The sequence below is a fragment of the Varanus komodoensis genome, unplaced genomic scaffold, assembly GCF_004798865.1.
Source record: "Varanus komodoensis strain SLA01 unplaced genomic scaffold, ASM479886v1 scaffold67, whole genome shotgun sequence".
Lineage (NCBI taxonomy): Eukaryota > Metazoa > Chordata > Lepidosauria > Squamata > Varanidae > Varanus > Varanus komodoensis.
Genome location: NW_025336308.1, coordinates 828,491 through 853,936, shown reverse-complemented (window position 1 = coordinate 853,936; position 25,446 = coordinate 828,491). Strand labels below are relative to the sequence as shown.

At 44.9% G+C, this 25,446-nt stretch overlaps 1 protein-coding gene across 3 annotated transcripts in view; it reads right to left on the bottom strand.

Moving 5' to 3' along the window:
• SCAPER (S-phase cyclin A associated protein in the ER) overlaps positions 1-25,446 on the bottom strand; it is a 143,212-nt gene that overhangs the window by 75,042 nt on the left and 42,724 nt on the right. For all 3 annotated transcript variants that reach the window (XM_044450475.1, XM_044450476.1, XM_044450477.1), the window contains 6 exons: positions 24,252-24,333; positions 23,326-23,478; positions 22,541-22,648; positions 14,982-15,118; positions 9,065-9,130; positions 4,912-5,023 (listed from right to left, as the gene is read on the bottom strand). In XM_044450475.1, the coding sequence (XP_044306410.1) occupies positions 4,912-5,023; positions 9,065-9,130; positions 14,982-15,118; positions 22,541-22,648; positions 23,326-23,478; positions 24,252-24,333 (658 nt within the window). The remainder of the gene's footprint in view (positions 1-4,911; positions 5,024-9,064; positions 9,131-14,981; positions 15,119-22,540; positions 22,649-23,325; positions 23,479-24,251; positions 24,334-25,446) is intronic.

Sequence of the window (25,446 nt, the reverse complement as noted above, 5' to 3'; positions counted from 1 at the left end):
CTTGGGACCACGGCGCTTGAGGAAACACCTCTCCCAGCTGCCATCTGTCTGGATACTACAATCAAGATCTGGGGAATGCCTCTGGGGAGGCTTGGTTGGCGGCAGAATCCTTCTCACTGACCACCGCCCTCTCCAGTTGTGGAAGAAACACCCTGCAGAAGCCCGCCTGCCTGCTGCCAACATCTTTTTAGTGCTAGTTTAAGGATGCCCTTTATTTAATTTCATTAGGGTTTAATGGTTGCTGCTTAACAGGTCTTGTGATTTAATTCGTGGAAGCCACTGTAGCTTTTAAAATATGGTTTTAAATTCTGTATTGTAATGTTCCTGCTTGTATTTGTTAAGTTTTTATTTTGCATTCTGTTGTGTTTTACATGCTGCTGTACACCTCCCAGAATGCTTCAACTATTGGGTAGAAAAGAAATAAGATTAATAATAGAAATAAAGGTAGTACCAACTGTGCAATGTTCCATCCACCGGACAGGCCTCCTAACTTCCGTACCGTATGTTCGGGTCATGGAATATGCAGTCCTGCAGATGTTCTGGCCTACAGCTTTCATGATCCCTCACCGGAGGCTGAGGCTGATGGGAGTTGTGTGCCTAATCATCTACAGGACCACAAATTGCTGATCCCCACTACATATCTTGATGCCTTTCCAAACCAAAGCTGTTTTGCCAGTATTATTTATTTTTCATTAGTCTGGTTTGCTACTTCTGTTGCTTATTTCTATGGCTATATTGTGTTTGGTTTTTGCTTCTCTGTTAGTTTGATTTCTTGTAAGCTGCTAATTTGTTGAGAAATGATTAAACAAACAAACTGGATAGTATTTTTTCACAATAAATAAAGACAAATATACTTTCACAGTACCATTCATACACCCAAACACACTTTATTTTATTTTTTTTTATTTTTTTTGGCTATCCTACTACCTACAAAAGATTCCCTGTAGGAAAAGTGACTTGCAATGAATTTGTGAGGATAATTCAATAAGGTTTGTTTAGGTTACTGTATTACGGCACAATTAGCAATGGTATGATTATAGTCAGAATCAGAAATACAACCCTGAACTCTTTACTATTCTACCACTGGAAGATATCTACTCGTGATAACCAGAAATGCACGTTTGATTAAACCACAAGCTTGTGTTTAAAAACATTTTAAGTTCATGTTTATAATGGTTCCTGAGAAGAGTTATAACTATTATTCTATTAGCTGATGGCTATCAGTACCAGCAACAAAAATCTGCGTTTTCCTGTTAAAATATATACACACCCTTGCCTTAAATGGACCAATTAAGAACAGATATTTCTAATGTTGTACATATGTTTGCTTTTTGTTACCCACCCTGAGGCCTAAAGAACAGTTTGCCTTCTGTGTAACGTTTAAATTATTTATACTGAAATTGTGTCCCATTATAAGGTCAGAACTATCACAATAAACCTTTGAGTTATAGAAGTGTCATGAGGTGCTTAAAATTCAGGCTGCAAGTATATGTTTTCATCCTCCACTCCCCCATCTAAGGAAATGGCTGGTTTTTAACTGGTTCAATATTTAATGAATGTTAAACCATTTAAAAAACCTCAGTCTTCCCACTGACGACACAGAAAACAAAAGCACTCTTCAAAGCAGCAAATTGAGAAGATTTTATTTAAAAATTCCCGCTTGGATCTGATTGACTGTAAGATTATCCTCATTTATCATGAAATTTGCAGCCTAATGACCTAATGGTCAGAAGGAATGGCGAAACCAGGCTTTGACTGATAGGAACAGGCTCTGGGCTTTCCCTCCGCTCGAATTTGCTGGTTGTCCCCCTGCTTTGCACAAACAATTTTTGGCCTCCGATGCAGGATATTTAAAGTGGCAGAACACCCTTTGGGTCCTAAAAAAACAGGTCCACCAGCCTCCATTGTGGGACGGTTTGTTTATGTATTTAAATAATATGCATTTCCTTTTCTGGAAAAAACAATCAAGGCAATTGACAAAGAAATACGAGAAGCGGAAACATTCCCGGAGCACTACTAAACGACTCCTGCTTCTCCCTCATCCCTCCTTACACATCTTTCCTTGTGTGCTGTGTCTGTTTCGACTGTGCTCCCTGTGAGCAGAGATGGCTTCTTTTTAACTGAGTTACCCTGGAAGCTCTTTTGACTGAAGGGCTGGATACAGATTCCATAAATAAATGAATAAAAATACAGGATGACATCCGGATGCATGTTTCTTAGACTTGCTAATTGCATAAAGGATTTATGAGGATTATCTGACACTTCCAGGAGGTCTGGGAAGACAATCCCTCCCAAAATGCATTGTGAGGTTCCCAGATCACTGTGCGATCGACTGCAAGGTATTTCTGTCTCCCATGCAAGTTTCCTATGTTAGTAACAACTGCTCTACTTCAAGAATGCCCCAGTTGTGTTTCTCCACGCGAACGCAGACGGAAAGCACTGCCATCACGCAGGACAGATCTTCCGTTCTGAGGCACAGCCTTCTGCAGCCCGTATTTATTTTTCTTCCACTGCTTGTGGTATTTGGATTTCAATGAACCCGAACTGAAGGATGGAATGCCAGGATCTGAGCTCGTACCGCATTACACTCGGCGGCATGGTTCAGGGAACATTTTGCCTTCTAACTTCCACCAGCTTATAAACTTTGGCAGATATGAACTTACTTAGTAAGGTCTGTGTGACATATTGCCAACGTCAAGCAGCGGCCTGACTGGAGAGTTTTTAAAAAAGGGCCAGTGATTTGGATGGGGGTGGAGGGATTCCATGTCAAGTCTATCTGTTTAAATTCTGTTTACTTGTCGTAATGCCATACACATGTCTGAAAAGCTGCTGATAAGCCACAAGAAGCTTATGTTACTCTGTTGCTATTCAAAACCCAACATTAAATTCATCTTTAACCAATAACCAGAGCAATTGTCGTACACGGGACTGAATCAAGATGCAGCGGTTTTCAATTCTGCGCGTTTAACGCATTAAGGATTTTCACAACATTAGATGAGATGGTAGAAAGGCACACGGTGGGAACAATACATTAGGATTAGACGAAGGGAAAGGCGTCTGGGGAATCCATTCTATTGTAGGAGTCTCCCAAAACTAAGATTAGCCCATCAATGCGCATGTTATGAAGAAGAGGAGCTGAATGTCGGAGCAGTAATGTTACATCTGCAGAGAGAACTCCCTTCCCAGAGACCAAGTCCAAACTTGTAAATGTTTTGGGGGACAAATAAAAACGCACATTTTTAGATGACTTCTCTGTAGATTCCATTTTAATCTATTTGTGCGGCAAATTTACACAATTCTATAAGACACAGCTGTATTTTATTGCTTTTTTTCTTGTGGGAGAAGAGGAAGGATAATGATAATTTTAACAACAACAGCAATAATCAATCTAGGTTCTTTGCCATTTGCTTAATGCAATTTTATAAAACTTCTGGTAGAAAAAGGGAAATAAATGGGCTCGTATGGAAAACGTGCATAGTTCAGTTCGACACTGGGCAGTACAGAAACAAATAAATAGATAAATACTGAACAAATTACCAAATATCAGGTGCAGTTTAGTCTTTTTGATGCCTTTGAAGGTCGGCACAGAAAAAACAGTGTTCTAAGATGTCAGTTTATTAACAGCTACAAAAAATATTAGAAAAAAGTATCCTATAGAACTAGAATGTGGTGATAAGGATGAATCCTATTTACTCTTTACATATACTAACAAGTCTCTGGTACTCAATTGGTTGAGAAATGAACAACTTTTGAAATATTTTGGAGCAACACCTATAACAATGATATATGTCCATATGAGTGTGGATAATGTCTGTAATTGAGATTTAATGATAATTACCTAATAAATTTTCTTGATTGCCCCTCTATCTATAATACAACATGTTAAAAAGAAAATGTAAACTTAAAACCAATGTGAACTGACACACCAGCTGAGCCTGCCAATCTATACTCATTCATTCTATTATGTTTAATACATCATGACCTCCCTTCCGCCCACTAACCATAAATGTTTTTATCATAATAAAATGTATTTTTTCTTTGTATTTTGTAAGAGATGGGATGCAATTCTATGCACATGTTGTCTGAAGTACACCTCATTAAAGATACAAAGAGCTTCCCTGTTCATTGTTTTTCGGCGCCAGGCGAAGACCTTTTTATTCAAGCGGCATTTTAACTGTTAACATTATTGGTTTTATCTGGCCAGGGCGGCTTATTTTATACTGTATTGTTGTATTTTTAATTTAATATTTATATTTTTAATTTATATTATAATTATTTTAACTTAATGATGTGAACCGCCCCGAGGCTTCGGCGAATGGGGCGGCATAAAAATGTTTTAATAAATAAATAAATTAATTAAAACATGATTATCTATATCTGTACGATGTTCCAAACCCTTCAAATTGATCAATACTTTTATTTATTTATTTATTTATTTATTTGGAATTTTTGTATGCCGTCCCATTCGCATAAGCCTCGGGACGGCTCCCAACATCATAAATAAATACACATGCAAATACATACATATAAAATCTGGATACATCCTGGCTCAATATATTAAAACCAATAAATGAAATCAACAATTATTAAAAGATCGTTGAAATACAAAGGTCTTGGCCTGGTGCCGAAAAACAAATAACGACGGCGCCAGGCGGACCTCTCTGGGGAGCGCATTCCATAAGTGGGGCGCCACCGCAGAGAAGGCCCTCCTCCGGGTACTCACCCTCCTGATATCTTTCACAGAGGGTTCCCGGAGGAGGACCTCTGCCACCGATCTCAAGGGGCAGGAGGGCAAATATGGACGCAGGCGTTCCTTTTAAGTCATATACGTCTAAATACTTTAACTATATCAAAAGGGTATGCCTGTGTCCTACCAAGCAATTATGCACTGAGCAATAGGAGTTACGGTACCTCTTTTTCCAGGATACGTGAAATCTCTCCCAGAATTCTATCCAGCGCAGAGACTTTGTTACTGTCTTGAATCTGAAGCTGCTTTAGCATGTCTTTGACCAATCGCTGCAACCTTCCAAATTAAAAAAAAAAAAGTGGGAAAGAAAAATAAAGATCAGAATTGGTAAAATAAACTAGTCATACAGTCCTGGAAAGAGAGCAGTTCAGAAGTAAGGCCCCCTCAGTTCAATGGACTTGCTCCCAGGTAAATGGGCATCAGATGGTAGCTTATATTACTGTGCCCTGAGGACGGGGCTGGGATTCAGCTGGTGGACTGGCTTTTGGATGCCCAGCGTCCCTGCTTTGCCCCAGAGAAAAAGTGCGCTGCAGCATCAGCATTGGAACACTCAGAAATAAAAATGAGAATATTAGCAATTAGTCAGGCGAGTCACTAGACCACTGAATCGTTTATTATTTATTTGCACTTTCTATCGTCATGATTTGTGCCCCTTGAATTGGATGGAATGAGTCGCTGCAACAAATATATTTATTTGGAAGTCCTCCTCAATTCAACAGGGCTTACACCTTAAAATATTTGAGATTCAGTCATGACTACCATAAACTGGACTGGAGCTAAACATTTATTTTTTAAAATGGTTCCAATTTTAAACACTCAAACTTGCTTTTAAAACACGCTGCGCCCACTATTAGTGAGAGGATTTACTTTTTTATCAGCCAGGTTCAGGATTGTAAACTTTCACTAGGCTACTGTGCATTCTGGCTTGAGGGAGATACTTGAGAATAGTGTTTTTTATCCTAAGAAAACAAATCTCAGACACAGTGTTGGCTCTACTGTGTTACTTTAGCCTCACCAACTTTAGCCAAGTCAAAGAGAAGCCCTATGTTTGGCTTTATAATTTTTCCTTTTCCCGTTTTTTGAAAGCCCTAAAGATTCAGCCTTTCCTTTCTGCATCACAAAAAGCTTCTTATTCCCCCTTTCCTAATGCAGAAGATAAAATTACCTTCTCTGAGATGACTTCAATTGTTACAGAATTGCGTAATTTCTGGTGCAGTTTGGGGAACTCTGAATTGAGCTGTCTGTTGACTCAAAAAGGTAATCTTATTCCTTCTTTTTTTAGAAACTCATCCAGCCGGCCATCTATATTGCTACTGCAAAGGCCCTTAGGGTATCCGCTAGATTTCAAACTGTGATGGATGGCATAGGAAGTTTATTCTGAATTTAGTCACTATCACGAAAGCATTCTTTAAAAATCGCAATTGATGGAGGGAAGGAAGAATGTCCAGCTGGATGCTCTCAAGCAGCTGATGGTGTCTCAAGGATCCAGCAGTGTGAGCGCCTCCCCTGCCGACCACGTGTGGCACATGGGCTCAAGATCAGGGCGAGAGAGCCATGAGTGGCCAACAATGGCTTGGAGGTGCCCACCTGGAGCAGCTCCCGGCTCCCCATGGCTCCTTGAGCACCAGTGTGCTTCCAGCAGGAGAAGCAGAAGATGACAATCCCATATCAAGAAGTGGGACCAGCATGCTGTTGAAATCACTGCTCTGCTAGGAAACCCGCCATCTTGCTGTTCCCGCTCTGTGCTTTAGGATGGCAGCCTGGAGAAGCCGCTGCCGCCTCCTCCACTGCTCAGCTTCTTTTTCTGCGCCAGCCTTTTTCAGCCTGGTGCCCTGGAAACGTGTTCGCCTGCAACTCTCAGAACCTCGCCACAGGACACTCCTGTCCAAACACGTCTGGAGGCTGCCAGCGTGGAGGAGGTTCTCCCGGGTGGAGAGGGCGAGCCGAAGGGGCCTCCCACCAAAGAAGCCCAGACCCTGGAGCTGGCACTGCCAGACGGCCTGTGACACCAGCTTCGGGAGAGACGGCCGATGGACGCGTCTGGTTTCGTATCTGCTGCACAGCTTTGACTTAATGGAGACTGGGATCTATCTCTAGAAGGTTTCTTCAGCCAGTAGTGATGAAGCCCTCCAAACATGAGGGGCAGCCACGGAAAAGGCCCTACTCCAAGCACCCACCAGCCTCTGTTCTTGGGCCTCATTCTGGTCTGCTGACAATCCCCTTACTTTTATGCAGCTCAGCGGAGACCAGGGGAGCGTCAGGGACCAGTGGGCCCCTTTCTAGAGCATTGCAGTCTGGGGAAGGCAGAGAGTAAGAGGAAATGTGTGCAGAGAAAACGTCCACCAATCCTTAGCCACAAGTGCGATGCATCGGGAGTTTGGTTCTGAGGTGGCAGTTAAGTATGATGCTTCCAGGTTATGTTTTCAGGTGGATCCAGAGCAGAGAGATGTCGCTTCTGGTCTGGTTCTACGGAAGTCTTACTCTGACTGTAGGTCCTCGTGTCCTTGCTTGTGCGAGGAAACAGCACGGGTGCTTGCCAAAACAACAAGCACGAACAGAAGCATGACCTGTCTGATTCGGTTATACCTTCCCTGCACCATATCCCAGGGCAAGGCACAAAGCGGGAATTCTGGAAGAGCAAACCGCCTTCTGCCTGCAGAAAGGCATTTCTGGACCCAGCCCATCACCTGCGCAAATTCGAAGATCCCTGTTTGCCCTCCCGACATTTTCCCTGTTGAGTCTCGCATCAATATTTAGCCCGTAAGCCTACAAGAATATTTGCATTGCCTTGAAACAGCACTACAATCCCCCTGCGTGTTCGATACTGTAATTATAGATTTAAACTTTTGTTTTGTATAACGTCAATTTAGTTTCTTATCCCTACAGTGGGTTTTCGCAACCGCTACTTCCGTATCCTTTAATATGGCACGCTTTTTGAATTTTCACACAGAGATTGGAAGCCTTTGTTCATTTCACAGCGAACTCGGGTATTGATCGCTGCCAGGATCATTGCCAAGGCAGGCCTACTGAGAAACAAGGGGAAGTAGGAGCATTTTTCACGGGGGCAAAAAGACTCAAGAGGCACCACACACATGTGCGCGCACGCACACACACACACACAAGTCAGTGAGGACGCAGCATGTTTAACAACACAGAACACAGAGCCCGTGGCTGGAACAGAAAAGGGAGAGCTGGTGGCAAGGGGGAAGAGACTGGAATGCCCGGCTAGGCCCCATGGCTGGCTAGCGCACAGATCCGTCTTTCAGGAAGAATTGTACACGGCAAAGGTTTGCTGCCAGCCCCGCTTCCACCAAATAATTCTGAAAGTCTCTCAGCGAGATTCCTCTCTGTGCGTCCGCACGACGCGGATATCTTACAGTAATCTTGTGAGTGATCATCAACAAAGCAAAAAAGGGGGAGGGGGGAGGGAGGGAAAAGGTGGGTGATGTTCAAGTTACAGATGTGCGTTTAGTCAGCCTGAAGATGGAATGTGAGAGAAAGCAGCAGACATTCAAATTAGGCTGCATCAAGTGCGGGGAAGGTTTCGGGTTGCACGTAAAGCTGCTGAGATAAAGAGAACAACTAAAGATTAATACCCCATTTCTGAAAATATAAAAATCGGGCTGTTTCTTAGAACTGAATGCCCTTAGGTGATGTACACAGGTTCCCTTGGAAGGCAGGAAAGAGAAGGAGAGAGGAATTAGGCCGTTTCGAACAAAGGTGGAGGAAAGAATACGTGGGGTACTAAGTAACAGAAGGAAATGCCAGAAAGAATTTCAAGTTACTCTTCTGCTGGGGTAGGAAGGTTGTGATCCATCAGATACGGTTAGATTACTACCGCTTTCCTATCTGATCATTTGGGGTGGTTGGTGGGAGATAAAAGAATATTCCCACCCCTGCCCTATGGTAACGAAGTTCATGCAAACTGTACTAGCCTTATTTTCATCTTTCCCCTACCCCTTCTCCTATTATCTCCAAGGTGCCTATTTTTCTAGTCCTTAAGTCCTGTGGGGCAACGACCAGGTGTCTCTTCATTTTTAAGCTTGCTTGGGTCTTTTCTTGGAGGAAAAAAGGTGCTACAGGAATGTGGTAACGTAATAAATACAAATGTAATCAGAAATGCATTTGGCCAATAACAAATATATTTATAATATGGATAATACTACATAAAATAAATACGTTTGTCCTCAAATAAAAATCCATTCACGCAATCAAAGCAGTAAAATAAAAATAAAGCAGCATGTACGTGGGTGACATTGCAATTATATATTCCAGAAATGCCATTTTTCTAGTTCTGAGTCAAGGTGAGATGCTTACTTTGCTTTGTAGGGGGAGTCACTGGGGATGCTTTTCGCTTCCACTGCATTTTCATATTCTTTTGCCCTGCAGAAGAAAATATTTTAAAGTATTGTTTATGGCTTACACAACAAAGCACAGTTTGCACTGTAAACTTTTTACCATTTGAGCTCTGTTTTTCCCCTGCCGCCACTGCCATCCATATAACTGAAAAAGTAGAAGCATGCAGGCCTTTTCGAAAACTCCCTTAATTTGCAGACAATTACAACTAAGAGCTTGTCAAGTGACTTTGCCCCTTTTTTCACTCCTGCGTGCTGAAAAACCGAAAACTTTTAGAGCCGTGATAAGCATCGACGGCTGAGCATGTTCTGGAGGAAATAAAGATATTTCTATTGTTATTACGTTGTTGGAGCTGCCTAACAGTAATGGAAAGACAAGCTGTACATGAGAGGCTACTTCTTTCTCGGGAATTCAGAGGAGGCTTCCGGCACACAAACCTGTTCTGACAATTAAAAAAGATTCATGTTTATCTTGGCAAAAGGCCAAAGTGCCAAGGACAAAGACAACCGTTGCTCTAACACCGTTTAACTTTGCTTGAGCCGGCTCGGGCGAAGACAGGATCCACTGGCCCATCCAGATGCCCATGTTACATGGGCCTGGATAGCAACACTGAATCCAAACGGCATCTCGTGGACGCAGCACCGCCAGCTCCTCCGCTTGGGCATGTAGAACCCAGCAGAGAGAGAAACACACGACGAGGTATTGGGCTATTTCACCGACAAGGGTCCCCTGACAATACTTTTAAAAATGCAACAAAGCGAGCACACACAACTAACCGGAAACCATGAACAGCCATTCAAGCAAGCTCTCCAGAGCTCGGCTCAACTGAGCTGATCGTTTTCACTAGCCAAGTCTCCAATTCTGACAGGTTTGGGGTTTTTAAAAGTAGGTTTAATGCGAGATGTCGATTATGGTTGGCTTTTGGCTTTCCTGGCCACGATCCTCTAGATCAATGGGTTTCAACCTTTCCACGGCTGGGGGACTGGCAAAAACAGGAAAAACACCTTGGGGACCTCTGAGGCAGAAACAAAAAGCACCGGACACATAATACAGAATTCTGTGTATTCGTTTCCAAACACAACACCAAAAAAAAGAGAATTCTCCAAAACAGCCAGAAACCGAACAACACAGAATGCCAACAAAAGAACAAAATACTGGTATCGGTCTCTCCCCTCCCCGGCCCCGCTGGCAGCACCAGCGCCCCCCACCCCAGGAACACAATGCCAGCCAAGAGGTGGTGGGGCACATCCAGCCCACGACAAGCAGGACGCGGCCCCCCAGTGACCAGCAGGGAATCTCCTGCCGGTCGGCACCGGTCCACGGACCAGCGGTTGAAAAGACCAGTGGATCTAGGTCACAGTCACTACCTGTAAGAAAAACAGGATGCAGTCAACGAACTACAGCTGATGCCACCCTTAACTGTAGGTGAGACCGGGGACTGGTGTCTATTCTCACATTTTCAGTCACTAATAACCAAGGAGCTCAGGCCTCTTAATCGAAGTCCAGCTGTGGAACCATTAGATCCCACTGGAATTCTGCTGAGAAGGAAAGATGGACTGTTAGGTGAAGGAACATGGAATCTATGGAACGCGCTCCCCAGAGAGGTCCGCCTGGCGCCGTCGTTATTTGTTTTTCGGTGCCAGGTGAAGATCTTTTTATTTAAACGTGATTTTAATTGTTAACAATATTTACTTATTTATCTGGCCAGGGCGACTTCTTTTCTTTTCTTTTCTTTTCTTTTCTTTTCTTTTCTTTTCTTTTCTTTTATAACTTCTTTTATATCTTTTATTTTATATTATTAATTTTAATTTTATATTGTTATTTTTATATTGTATTGTATTTTATTGTGTTGTAAGCCGCCCCGAGGCTTCGGCAAGGGGCGGCATAGAAATGTTCTAATAATAACAACAACAACATGCAAACCCTACGGCCCATCCACAACAGGGTTACTGACCAGCCCTCGACTTTCTCTTCTGCACTTGGAGGACTAGGAATTCACACTAACCGAATTCAACACGTTGTACAGAGTTACGCATTCTATATAGTGGCTGAGTTAACAAACTCTAGCAATATTCTCTATCCAGCACAACCAACTGCTTTGCAGCTCAGCCTTTAAAATACAAAAAGTCACAGTCATCCAAACCCATTGAAGGTATCCTCCTTTGATGTTGTAAGGAGAAAAAGATCATGTTAATTGCACTTCTTATTTACTCTTTCTAGTCATTTCCAAAACCGGCTAGATTCTCTAAGCAGATCGGGTGCACCAGACGGACGGACAGACAGATATGGGTGGCGAAGTAGGGAGAGGCAGAAGTATGAAAAGCTTTTAAGACAAGGATGAAAAGCATGACCTTTATTTAAGAGGAGAAAGGAAGGATTCAGAGAGAGACATGACATGATTATAGTGACAAGTAAGGAAGTTGATTTTCAAGTTTGCACAAAGTCAGTGAGAAGTAGCTTTTGTACGTTCTGCAAATATTTATCTTCCACAAATGCATGCCTTGGGCTATCCTTTACCCCTTAATTATCTTTCTCGTTTAGTTCATACTTTCCCTCTTGCTTGCTGAAAGGTAAGCCATTCTTTGTTTTTTTGGCTAACCCAAGATGTGCAACATAAGCTCTGTCTTAACCTATATAATGCCATTTTCTCATTCAAAAATAAGCTTAAACTCAAATCCAAATCTAAACCTAGTTTGGCAAACTGGACTTGTTTTGTCCAGAAAGACAGATGATCCTTACCTCCAAGTTCATATAATAACTCACACTTGCAAGAACATTTAAAAATGTTATTTCTAAATATTGGCATAAACAACACAACTTGAACATCATCCAGAAAACCAAATTAATTTGCCACTGAACTGAAAACCACTGCCAACGGTTTTGGGAAGTGTCGAATCTAGCTGCGTCCACCAATCCACTACAAAGACCTCAAAGTGTTATTTTGATGGCATCACATACATGTTAATATGGAATAATTTACTTTGCTATATATCAGCGACAGCAGCACTCGCTTAATGGCTTGGGGTTATAAATATTATTAATAAGACCAAGAAAACTTAAGAGAATAGATATTGCATTGATCACAGGTTGCCCCTTCGTTCACCTCTGCCATTATGGGTGATTTCGTATTCTGATTTAAGATTTAACAACTCGGAATGCAATAAAAGTCCATCTGAGTGCATTTACTTGCTTGTCCTCAATTGTAATACTTTACCATTTCCTAATTTCTGAAGTATGTTAAACATTCTATGTTCTTAAGATGGACAAGTGTTGTGCCGTTTGACTGCGGGCACTAGAGCTACAAATGCATATCAGAATAAATTATGCTGATAACCCAACTCCAAGCCCATGTTGTAGATGGATTAAAAATGGGTCTCCAGCCAATCCTTTACTCCCCCCCCAGCTAATTAATTTCTTTAAATCTGAAATCTAACCTAATTCCAACCTATCTGTTTCCAGATATTTCTGGATCTAACCACTGAAATTGAAATTCCCTATAGCATGATCCTCAGCGTGTTATCGGAAGCGAGTCCCACTGGATTCTCGGAGGCTTCCTCCACGTTGAAACAAGGGCCTTCACTGCTGCATCCATTATAATCGCCTGAATTTACTGGGTATGAGCGATTTCCTCCTCAATATACGGAATATTTACCATTTCTTATAGCTGTGCCAAGCAGTGAGCTAAAGGTACAGCAGAAAGCGTTCAATTAAAATTACGTGTTCTAAGTAGATTAAACACTAAGGCTTCACTCTTACGGACTCTCTCTCTCTCTCTGCACTATATTTAGTGTCTTCTTCCATCCTGTCAAATTCCCAAAGCAAGGTACAACATTTAGCAGTACAAATAAAATTACAAGCAGACAAAACATACAGAGCTGGCATTAAAAACCACTAACAAAGTGCTGGCCAGAAAGGGTCTGTGCAAAAAGGAAAGCTCTGAAGAGTCTACAGAAAGGTGTAAAGTTTCCCAAATTTTACAGCATGTTGGCAAGCTACGCCCAAAGCTTAGGGGAATCAACGGAAGGGCTCCTGAAGACACAACCCTACCTTTCAGGCAATGGGAGGCGGGAGATGTTGGAAAGAGGCAGCCACGGTTTGAAAGAGGGCCTGTGTGCCACAGCAGCTGCCTGGCATTCCCGATGCTGTGGCAGAGGGTGCCATGATCAGAGTCAAAGAAGGCTGGAACTGCCTTTTGCCTTTTGCAAACAGAGTAAGAGGGGATGCCATCTTGGCTACTGGCAGCAAAATATCTTGGACTGGCATTGAGCTCATGCAGGCAGACACTGAGATCACTAAAAGGTTTTTCTCGCCAGGTTTCAGGGGCTGGGATGGCACATTTGGAAAATGTCCTGACATAGGACCAAGCTCCATTAGGCGCTCAGGAAGCTTTTTCTAGTAAATCTGGACGTTTGTTGTAGATTGCCTTGAAATTTAGTAATGATGACGGGCGACATTTAAGTATTTTAAAGGAATGGAGACAAACCGGCTTAGGATGGCACTACCCACACCTTTCATTTGTGCCTTTCATTTGTGCCCCACTGGACTGCGGGTTTCACACACGATCCTTGTCTCATTCGGGTTCAAAGATTCAGCAGCTGAACATAACTCAGCTGAGCTGGTTCAACTTTAACTACCATAAAACCTATTTTCTGCTCAAAAGCAAAGAAAATAATGATGTGCCTACTTACTGAGACTATAGACCTAGAATGATTAGAACCACGCCCGTGCAGCAGCAACGCACTGATCTCTAACAGTGGATGATGGGACCTGTAGTCCCACACATCTGGAGGGCGGCAGATTGGGAAAGGTTGTTTTGACCCACAGATCTCTTATTTTTGCATTGTGAAGTTCTACTGAATGCACAGTAAGGTCATGCTGTGTTTTTATCGCCGCCCTGTTCTTGCAAATACCAGAAATGTATCAATTCATCTAGGGGGAGTTGCACACTAAATAATAAATATTTGTGATATTGGCCATGTGTACAGGAGAAGGAAAAAACCTAGTGTATGCAAATTAAAGGCTGGGAGATCTGCTATGTAAGTGCAAAGCCATTCCAATTACAATATAATATTGCTGCTGAAGCTATAAGAACTCCGGCGTAACGACAACGCTACCGAGAGGACTCACACAGGTCCCCCTGGCAATTAAAAACAGTGGTGCCAATATTTCACTGCCTATAATGGATTTTGACTAAGTGAACGGAATCCTTTAAATAGGAAGTCATTTAAAGAACAACAATATTAATGACAGATTAGATTGGGCTAGAGATAACCTCCGACTGGGACGCTGCAGTTCCGCGGCAAGCGCATGATGGAGCGATGCCCCTCATTTCATTCTGATCCGCGGATGTCACATTTTAGGCCCATGACAAACTGCAGGTCTGACAACTCACTTTCCATTTTAAGATATTTCTAACTTTTCCTTGTTGTGGCAGGCAACAAAATTGATTAAACCCAGCCTGGGGATTTGACACTCCAGCCGACTGGCTTCTATTTGTTGATTACTATTGATTTTCTTTGATACTTCATTTTAAAAATCAATAGCTCAGAAGAAAAATAGGCATGGTTTACACATACTTAAACATACTATTGTATGCTAGAAGAGGCTAGAGTTTTGGCAGGGCTCTGGCATTCCAATTACGAGGAAAGCTCTTAACAGGTGAACGCAAGGGCTCCAGATCGATATTCAGTTTTCTTCCTCAATCAGAGAAAGTGGCCATAAATTAGGCTCATCAGTGTTATTTTCAAGATGTTCCTAAAGCAAATAACTTCAGAGGTTTTTTTTCTTTTTCTTTTAGATTTGCAAGGCAATTTTTTGAAGGACAAAAGAAAAACAAAACATGCTTTACATGCAGCAAAACCGGAGTGTAAAAATATACCTGGAGTTCATCCGTGCCTTTAGTTTCTTGGCTTTCTTTTTCGTTTTCTGCCTCTCCTCACCGTCTTTTAAGGGTTCTGCTGGGACTGAGCTTTCTACCATGATATCGACAATGTACTTTTTTAATGACAGGTGTTCCTGAAGGAAAAAAAAGGATGGAAGGAAGAGTTAAACACAGGAAACACCTTATTTCCACTGGGTTTTAGTGTCCACATCCAAACTAAGGGAAGAAATTATTAAACATGGCAGATTTGGGGGGTGGGGTGTATTTTTTAGAACTATCAAGATAAAGCAGTGTTTTTGGCTTACAAAATGTCTATTTTATTTATTATTTATTTACTGCATTTGTTTAAAAGTGGTTCGTTAAGGACATTGTTCTCGGGGTGGCTGCTACAGAAGATGCATATTACATAAGGAAACGTGATGGAGGCATCAGAAGCGCAGGGCCTATTCAAAGTCAGATTTGTTCCCTACGGAGCACGGACCTCAAAGGACGGAATTGCCAGTTCCATCTGAAGCTGCACCTGGACCACGTGGGCACCATGGATGGTGGAGACGGCCACCGAGCGAGTGATCTTGATGGAGAGCCCATTTGCAAACCCAGCCCAGGAAGGCTTGCATATTTATTTATTTATTTATTTTTATTTAAAACATTTCTATGCTGCCCCATCGCAACGAAGCCTTGGGGCAGCATAGACAAGGATGTGCTGGCTTTCCCATTTCAGAAAACTCCTCAGGGTTGGCATCAAACCAAAAAGGAGGAAGGGGGAAGGCACAGGATCACCCCAAATCTCCTGATCAAAGAGGTGGCTGAGAAGAACACAGGGGAGCCCGAGGTTCCTCTTCATTCCATCCATCCGACAGAGGAGCAGATTTCACAGCTTCCCCCCTGGTTTTCTGCCCAGCATCCACGACTCAAAGGTAAACTTTCCATTAGATTTGGAGGTACAAAATGGTCATTCACTGCTAATCGCTGCAGAGAGACGTCCAGGAAATGTATGGAATCCCATCTGAAAGCCAACCAAGGCAGCAGCCGTCGGAACATAACCCAGGGGAGTGAATTCCATTCATGAAGGTTGGTTACCCCCTTTTCCAGGTTACATCGTCTCACACCAGCAATGTCATCCCTCCTTCAGCTCAAGAGTGAAAACCCATGCCAGACAAGCTCTCAGGGGCCACATTCCACTGGGAAGTGGGCCAAGAGACCAACGGGATGGGGCCAGAAATACCAGCATCTTTCTGCTTGGTAACGGCCAGTAACTGAGCCCTCTGAGGAAAAGTGCAACCTTTTCGAAGGGGAAAAAGGCTGCACAAAGGCCGGGAAAGCCGGGAACCTTTGGGGGAAAGGGGTGGGGCCCAGTAAAGACAGGATGGTTCTCTGGGAAACCCAGAGCACTAGACTGGGATCCCGGAGGTGCCGGCTTTGACCGGTGTGCCCGAGACTCTGCACTTTTGAAGATGCTTTGACAGAGGTGTGGACGTTGTAAGTGCCCAGAAGCCGAACACACGATACGGCCATGCAGACTTCTTTGCACTTGTCGTCGGCAAACGTCAGGGCGCCTGGATGCAGGTGGGCAGGCAAGAAACTGGGGAAGGACAAAGGCAGCTCATCCGGCAGCTGCGTGGCAGAAGACGATGATCTGAGCACCCAAGCCAGCAGCTTTACAAGGACGGGTGTGACCCCACTGGTGCCTGCTGGACTCGTAGCTGCAGTGCCACCTCTGGCCATCGGCAGTGATGGCGCTGTAAGGCAGGAAAAAGAGCGACTCCTTCCGACAAGCGGCCCTCGTTGGGACGAAAGGAAAGCCGCCAGGTCTTGGGGCTAGGACCAAAAGCCGGAGAGCCAACGTGCCCGCAGACAGCGTGAAAGAAATATGTACACTCGCCCCGGGGATTTTAAGTGACTCTTGTGCTCAGCAGCACTGTTACCTAGCCTTTTTCATCTGATGGCAGAAGAGTGGAAACATTAATTCCCTCCTCTAAAACACTGATTTTCACTTGGCTTCTCCTGTACACTTAGCAATAAAGGATAAATTTCCGGCTTATCGGGAGGGAGTAGCTCTCACCCCTTGAGGTATCCAGTCTGCACCTCCACAGACATCTCATCGGAACGTTAAGAATTCAACACACATATTGGTTCATCTTTCTCTGAGAAGCGAGAGAGGCTTTGCTTTCGGGAACGCGACCCGAGAGGGCTGCAAAATATGCGACCCATCACAACGAACTGGGGCAGCTACACGCACGCAAAGGGGGTTTCTCAGCGTTCTCAGCTTTCAGTCACAGCAGCTTGGATTAATCTCAAAGTTCATCGTGCTAAATAAAAGGGAGAGTAATAACACGTCGCGTCACAACGCACTGTCACGTCTTCAAAGAAGAGATCAAAGCAGGGGGATTAACACGGCGGGCAGATCTAGTCTCTGATGTGCGAAGGAAAAAGGATGTCCAACCAGTAGCTTGGAAGGTATTGAATGTCAACGGCAGACTGTGAATCCTAAAGGTGATACGCATGCCATGCTTCCCTGAGCATCACCTCTGGTTAGGTTACGCGTATTTGCTGGCAATAAGATCGCTTTCCAAATTCACGTAAGCTTACTCTGCTGAAGCGAACACTCCGGTCCTTGGAAAGGGAATGGAGTGCAAGCTCAAAAAGGTTGTGCACAAATATCTGAAGATGCTTCGGCACTGAAAGCAGCCTGACATCCAGTAAGATGTGCTAATCTCCCTAAAGCTTCGGCTTAATCTGAAACATTCCCAGTCCATCAACAGGGCTGCCTTGCAAGACGAAGACCAAAGCTCAGATCCATACAGAGTTACTACAGGCACAGCCCTGGGCTTGAGTGTAAACAAAGAATCTTCCTCCGCTTTCTTCTCCTCACAGACACTTCCTTGAAAAGTCCCAACGATCTGAAAACAAGTTGACTGGGCAGAACTGGGAGGAAGGGGGCTCTCTGTTTGCAAAGCACCAAGTCTCAAAGGCTGAACGGACACAATTTGGAGTTCTTTGGATTCTGGAGAAGTATTATTATATTTTCATTTCTACAGCACTTCATAGCAGAAGCTCTCTGGGCAGTTTGCCACAATCCATAAAAACGAGATGATAAAATACAATACAAACATCATAAAAACAGACAAACATTAGAATGTTTAAAATGGCTTAAAGCCAAAAGCAATTATGAAGAACTCCGAAAAAATACCTGGCCTTGACACAAAGGGCCACCTGAACCTGGTGCTGAAAGGATGACAAATTTGGTGCCAGGTGGGGGCCGCTACAGGGACCCCCTTGTTACCAGCTTCTGAGCCTCCTCAGAGCTGGCACTTGGGGAAAGACCCTGGTGGTCCAACAGGGTGTCGCAGCTGATTGTAGCCGGGAGATGAGCACGCGGCCATGTGGTCCCAAGCCGCGTAAGGCTTTACAGGTTAAAACCAGCAACCTGAATTGAGCCTGGGCACATACAGGCAGCCAGTGCAAGCGGCCCAGATCCAGTCTTGCATGTTTGGCCCTCCAGTTATTATTCTGGCTGCTGCATTCTGTATGAGCTGCAGCTTCTGAACAGTCTTCAAGGGCAGCCCCACACAGAGTGCCTTGCAGTAATCTAGCGATTAGTAGAGCACAGAGTACTGAAGCCCAGCTATCCCTGGCCAGGTAGGGGTGCAGCTGGGTCACCAGTGGAAGGAGGCAGGAGGCACTCCGAGCCGCTGGATGCCTGAGCCTCAAGTGGCAAAGATGGATCCAGGAGAAGCTTCAAGCTACGAACTAGCTCCTTCGGGGGAGTGTGGTGACCCCACCTTCTGTATGGGACACTGGATAGTACACACTCCTGCAGCTGTTTGCACGGAAGATGCGAAGCACTGGCAGATCCATCAGGGCGCTTCTCATATGGGGCCTCAAAGGCCCAACAATTATGCTTCGATTCCCACTTCACCTGCTGCACCATGTTCTCAGATGCCCAAGTGGGAAGATGGCCGAGGGGATTCACCGGTAGATCCGTGTGATGTGCGACAGAACAGCAAGAGCTTCTGTCTCCCGACTGCCTAGCACGAGCTAAGAGGAACGGTGAAGGAAAAGGTCAATGCAAAGGAACACCGGGGGGGGGGGGGGGTCAGAAGTGCATTTTTGGATGAAGGTGTTGGTGTGGGTCGTCCCGGTACGGCTCAGGATGCAGGGCTGCTCTGCTCCGAAATTCTCAAGTGTTCTCTCCACCTTTCCCTGCTTTACAGCTGGCTGTGCTAGAGCCCGGGGTTCCAGTAAAGGGGAGTAGATCACGGAAGCCTGAAGGGTACCCACTCCCCTGCCTAACACGTCACAGGTGAAAATGGGGACATTCCCGGAAAGCTTCACACCTCCTGCCAAGGACTGTGTCACCACCGCCACCCGCCTCCCGGGGAAATCTGAGTGCAGGGGCCGTGCCAGAGCAGCTTCTCCCGATGACACAAAGGCTGCACCTCCACTGCTGTGCTTCTTCGCATTTCAGCTATGGCCAGAAACTTACGTGCTGCAGACACATTCCCAGTTATGTTCCTGTTTCCTCCACCAATTTAAAAAAAAAACCTGAGTGGCTACTGTGAATGTGGTGATGCAGAAAAATGCAGCTGTCCCCGACGGGAATCAAAAGCTCAAGATGCACCTTCGCAGCTGCAGCGCACGAACGGCAGGATGTGAGATGCGTGGCACCATGCGGAAGCGCTTGCAAACCCGTGTGCTAGGAATGGGACTCATCCAGGCCTTGCTCTGGACCAACCGCCAGAGAGCAAAGACTCCAAGACCCAAAGGAGGGCAATGCCACGCTCTGCTGGCATCGTTGCTGTATTCTGTTCGGCATCTTTAAAAAAAACCCTTTTTAATTTCCCGACATTTTAACATTTGATTGGTTTTATCTTTGATTTTATCACTAATGGTCAGATGCAGTATGTCTGTTATTATGCTGTTGCTTTGTAAGCCATCCAGAGACTGTGGCATTGGACGGAATGAATGAATGAATGAATGAATGAATGAATGCTAGCAATTCACATCAGCAACTGCATGCAGCAAAACAGGCGATGACCAAGTAACGGGGTGGCCGGACCATGCATGCAGACACCACGAGCGGTCCGAGGAACCTCAGTCGATCACGGGTCAACCGGACTCCTTCCCGGGGAGGTCTCCTTGGAACACGAGCGCCAAGCCGTGTGTTGCTATGAGTGGCAAGGCCATCGGGGAGAGAGAGCCGCTCTCAGTTGACTTGGCCTTTTACTCACAGTGTAATTCCAACTTGACTGGAGTTCATGTGCCAGGCTTGCACAGTGAATTGATTTAAAATCAAGACAAATTATATCACCACCAAGCCTTTATTTAAATCAATCACTCTAATCAACCCCTCCATTAGAAGTTCGTTTTTTAAAGAAAGCGTGTTCTCAGTTGTTCATTCAAACCTTGATTTACAACCAAACAGAACTTCTGCACTCGATGAAGTCCAGCATTGTGCTACCGAGGGGGGTGGAGGTGGGGTGTCAAATTTTCATTTAACGAATAAAAACAAGGAGTCCGGGACTTATTTAGCATAACAAATCTTTCCATAACAAGAAGGCAGCTTTTCTCTGGAAGTCATTCCAGCATAATTTCCAATGAAACAACTTTGGAATTTGCCAGACCTTTAAGGAGTGGAATTCTAACTCAGGAAAAAACTCAGTCCCGCACGCAGACACACAGGTACGATAGCCCAGTCATCCTTTGACAACTGATGGCTTGCAGGCTTGCTCCTCATCAGAGTGAAAGGACTGCCCATTCAGAAATTTAACCCAATATATGACCTAAAATTGTGGCTCCTTGCAGACCATCATTCAGTATAAAGTACCCAGGCCCAGAAGCAAGCTAAGCAAACAAACACTTGTCAAAAAAGCTGACGTTTTCTGGAGCCTGTGGTAATTGAGTTAAGCAAGAGAGAGAGAGTGGAAAGGCAATTAAAATAAAACCAAGACCCCTCAAAAAAATAATTACATTTTCTAAGTTTTTTTCCTGTTGACATTAGCACAGTCGAGGGGTTACATCCTGAGAACAAGGTAAGAGCCATTAAATGAGCCAGGCTTATCCAGGTGGGCCCTGGATTCTGTCCCCGGCTCTTCTGCAATAGGATTTTTACCTGCTCAAGGCGAATTCTGCAGCGGCTAAGGGAACACGGCAGAAAGCCCCTGTTGAGCTCTCCAATGATGCTCTTCTGCCATTATCTGTCCCACACTTAAAACAAAAATGTGTCAAGGATCAAGTGTATGCTGTCTGAAGTGTCAAGTGCAGGGGGTGAAAGGTGAGATTTCCTTAGGTCAGAGGTGGCATAAATAACATCTTACACATCAAAGAAGAAGGGCCATTCAATATGAAGACATCAGAGGCGACAAGCAATAACTTTAAGTAGGAACAGTGCGTTCAGCTATGGGTACCTTCATTGATTAAAAATGAAATGGGGGCTGGGGACAAATACAATATAGCTCACTCGCGCGCTCATTTTTTACGCCTGTGTTCTGCAACTGCACCCTATGTATTCTAGTCGTGAATGTGGAAATTTTGCCCAGGGCGGCACCTGCTCGATGAGAATGCATTCTGCAATCTAGAAGATGCCTTTTGCTAGAGCGGTGTTATGATACGTGGCCAACCAAAATAGAGTGAATTCAATAAATTACGGGAGCAGCTAACTACCTTCAGGTGAACAAGACTGCCTTGGAGCAAAAGGCTCCCTGCTCCCTGGAGAGTTATTCATCATCTGCTCTGTTGGGTGTAGCCTGAAAGAGGGATGTATCGCGGATAATAAGGCTGTAATGTAGGATCCAGTCCATAACAAAAGGAAGTTTCCACTGCCAACCCTTTAAGACCATTAAAACCCTGCTGCATCAGACCAGGAAATCTACCTAGACCTCCAGCATGTTTCCACAGAGGCAAAAGCTTCCTTCCAATGCTGGTTCCCCCCCACCACCCAGAGGCCTTTTTGTCTCTGTTCAGAGTGGGTTAGAAATGGCAATCCTCCATCGACGAGGCTAGTCTATTTTTAAAGCTGTAAATTAATTCCCTAAATTAATGAACGAGTTGTACAAAAATCTGCTTTCTTTTGTTTGACTTAGATCTACTGCCACTCAATTGGTGAGGGGACCAACAGGTTCTCATGGTTTGGAAGAAGGAAAAATACTCTCTGTCCATTTTCTCTGCAAGGAGGAGAACATTAAAAGCTGGTCCTGGTCATGTTTACTAAAAGGAAAGAGACCTGATCGCGGCGGTGCTTTGTAAAGGGCAAGGTGCTTGTGATTCCTTGGACTTTTCCAATGCAGTTTACTATACCTGTCTCTGTACTACAAGCAGTTACTTCAGGTTTCCTTTCAGGTGCAATTTTCCTACCCATGTACTTCCCAGCCCCTAAATGTGTGCACACTTCCCTTCCTTCTACAGGTGGATATGCCAGTCCACCCACATCGATCCACCCACCCTGTCCACAGAGCTATTCTGCAAGACATCTATGGGTGCCAACATAGTTTGACCAAACATTACTATTTCAGTGAAACAGTAAAGCTGGAAACAGGGGAAAAACAAAAATGACCTACCACTTCTTCATCCGAAAGCTCCCGTCCTTGGATGCTGCTGTTTTCTCTCACCGCCTGCTGATGCTTCTTCCCTTTGATATGACTAAAGAGGTAGACCTCTGAGGAAATCTGGAAAGGGATAGTATTTTTCCTGAACCAAATTACACGGCAGTCTAATGTTCTATGTACTGCTTAGAAGACAAAATGCATGGTGGTCAGCTGCAAGGCCTGCTGCTAATTGTGTTGCTCAGGGAAACCTACCATAGACAAAACCGATTGGTACAAACAGAAAAATGCAGATTATCAGCCTCTTCGTAGGCAAGTCAAAAAAACCGTGCAGGCTAGCAACTCCTTAGGGCTTATTTACACGGCAGTTCTAGTACAGAGGAGCTAGGCTCAGTGACAAGAATGCTTAGCATCCAAAATGATATGTGGCATTTAACCCTGCGTGGTCCAGATGTCCCAAATTCATCGTATTATATTAGCAATCGGCTGCCCTCACAGCTCCCAGGATGCCACTGGTCCAGTGGCGCAGGGCACGGCTACCTGTCTGCAGCAGGTCTGGTCTGGGTCTTGTCAGCACCTGGACAGAGGAGAGCTCTCACAGGAGAGCCCCAAATACACCTTCTCGACTTCACTGATGGGTGAAATGTGGGAAAGGCGCCCCCCCTTTAGCCATCACCAAACTACACTGCGGGACAAACATTCAGACTGCAATGTTCAATCGCCCAGTTAGATAAACTTTAGGGCCCCTCCTAGGGATTTTGGAAATCACCCTCCCCCGCCCCCAGCAACGCGACTCTTACCAAGACACCGCACAACGAGCACTGCTTCTTTCGCTCATAGGGCGTGAGTTTCGGCGCGTAGTCCGTATTCGCGTGCCTGCCGCTGCTCAGCTCGGCTGCCTTCTCTTTCCGTTGCTCGATTTGTTCCATGTGCCTCCGAATGCTCTCATCGTGCTGAGCACCAAGGGACAACTCGTTACACAAAAATGGATGTATTTGAAGCATTTTAGGACAGACAAAATAATGCCCAGAGCGTTCAACTGCCCAGCTGCTGGACGGAGTCAAAGTATTTTTAGAAAATCCTAAGAACTAACCAAAACAGTCCTGGCCATGGCAAATGTGACCTTTCCCGGGGACACAGGGCTTCCAAGGAATGTTACGACGGGATAGAAGTTTGAGACTCTGCAGAACCTTATGCCTCCTGTCCTTCTCCACGCTGAGATGCCTTCCAACGCCTCCCAGAGTTCCCAACTTCCAGTGCTTGGACTGACCGTGGTTCCCCCACCGTACCATCCTTTCCCCCTATTCCCAGGACTGACTGACAGGACTTGAAGGGTCCTGTATGACGAGTGACGTGATACTTGGCAAACCACAGCAATGCAATGCATGCGGCTCCCAAGCAAGGGGGTGCGAGTCAAAAGCCTGGAGCACCGAGAGGGGGAATCAGCTGCCCATGACTCACTGAACAGTGAACTGAAGAACGGCCTTCTGGATCTGGGAAGAAACGGTGACTAACTTTTAACAAGAAAGGGAAAGCAGAGATGTTCCAGCAAGCAGAGAAAACCTGACAGGTGTTTTCATTGTTGCTGTTCTGCAGCATCTTTTCTTCTTGCCTGCAATTGTCTCCTTGAATTAAACTGACTGAATGGCCCCAATAGCTGCTAAATACGGAATCCACAAGAAGTGGCAGCAGCTCTGCTTAAAAGCAATGTGTTTTCGAGCCGTACCTTCAACTGGATTTTCTTCTGCAGTTCTTCCATGGCCTCCTGTTGAGCAGCCGTCAAGGCAGCCAGCCTCTCTTCTCGATCTCTATGCAACAAGAACGCACACATCTTAAAAACCGGGGAAGGGAGAGGCCATCTGTCTATCCCAATTTGATACACTTGCAAGAGGGACAGAATGAATTGCGGCTGCTGTGGGCCGGGGATGCGATGGAACGAGACAAGCGGGTCAGAAGCGTGCTGCGGCTCCAACTCAGAAACAGACAGGCAAGCCAAATGCAGAGTGGTAGTGGGCAATATTAGCAGAGGGGCCGACACAGGCCAGTCTCTCAGCTTTCCGCCCTTGGAGACTCGGCTGCTCCGAGTCCAAGGGCCAGTTTGGGGACCTAACTCAGGACCGAGAAGTTGGCACACGTGTGCAATCTACGCTGGCAAGCAAAGGATCCCATACCTGGAGCACCTTCTAAGCCTAGATATTTAGCGTCCCTTCCGGAAATGCCCCGAGCCCTCTGACACCCAAGCCCATGGCTAGGCCCTAAGCTCTTCTCAGAGCAAGACGTTTAATTCAGGCAGGAAAAGCCATTTTGTCATTGCTAAACAATTGCAAGTTAGAAATCCTGGTGCAAATACCCAAGCATCTCTACCAGTCGCCCCATTCCATCCTAAGCATATGCCCCCAAGGGCTCTTAAGGTCCCTTGAGATTTAGCAAGGGGGCTAACCCATGTGCCCCATCTACTCCCAAGCCTTTACCCACTGTAGTAACAGCAGCTGTGACAAGTGAGTAGAGTCTGAGTATCCAGCCAACCCACCTGGACACAGAAAACCATTCCAGGAGTGAGGAAAACTGTGTTTTGTCGCTTGGGGGCTCAGTGCAACGATAAAGTCTAATAAACACCATGGAACTGATATCATGCCTTTCAAGGTCCAGCTTTTTGTTCCCGTTTTTATTACCACACACACATTTGGCTTTAATAAATATGTGATATATTAACCATCTTAGAACACCTGCATCAAACCCAGATAGTTCACCATGTTATGGGGAAAGCGTGAACGATATGAGCAAGACGCTCTGGATGGCAGTTCTTTGAATTTTAGTATGTTCGGGAGCAGTGTTTAAACCTTTTCTGATAATCAGATCGATGTACCATGTTGGGCAGAGGAAATCCAAGTTGGCAGGCTGACAGACAGAGCCCTCCTACA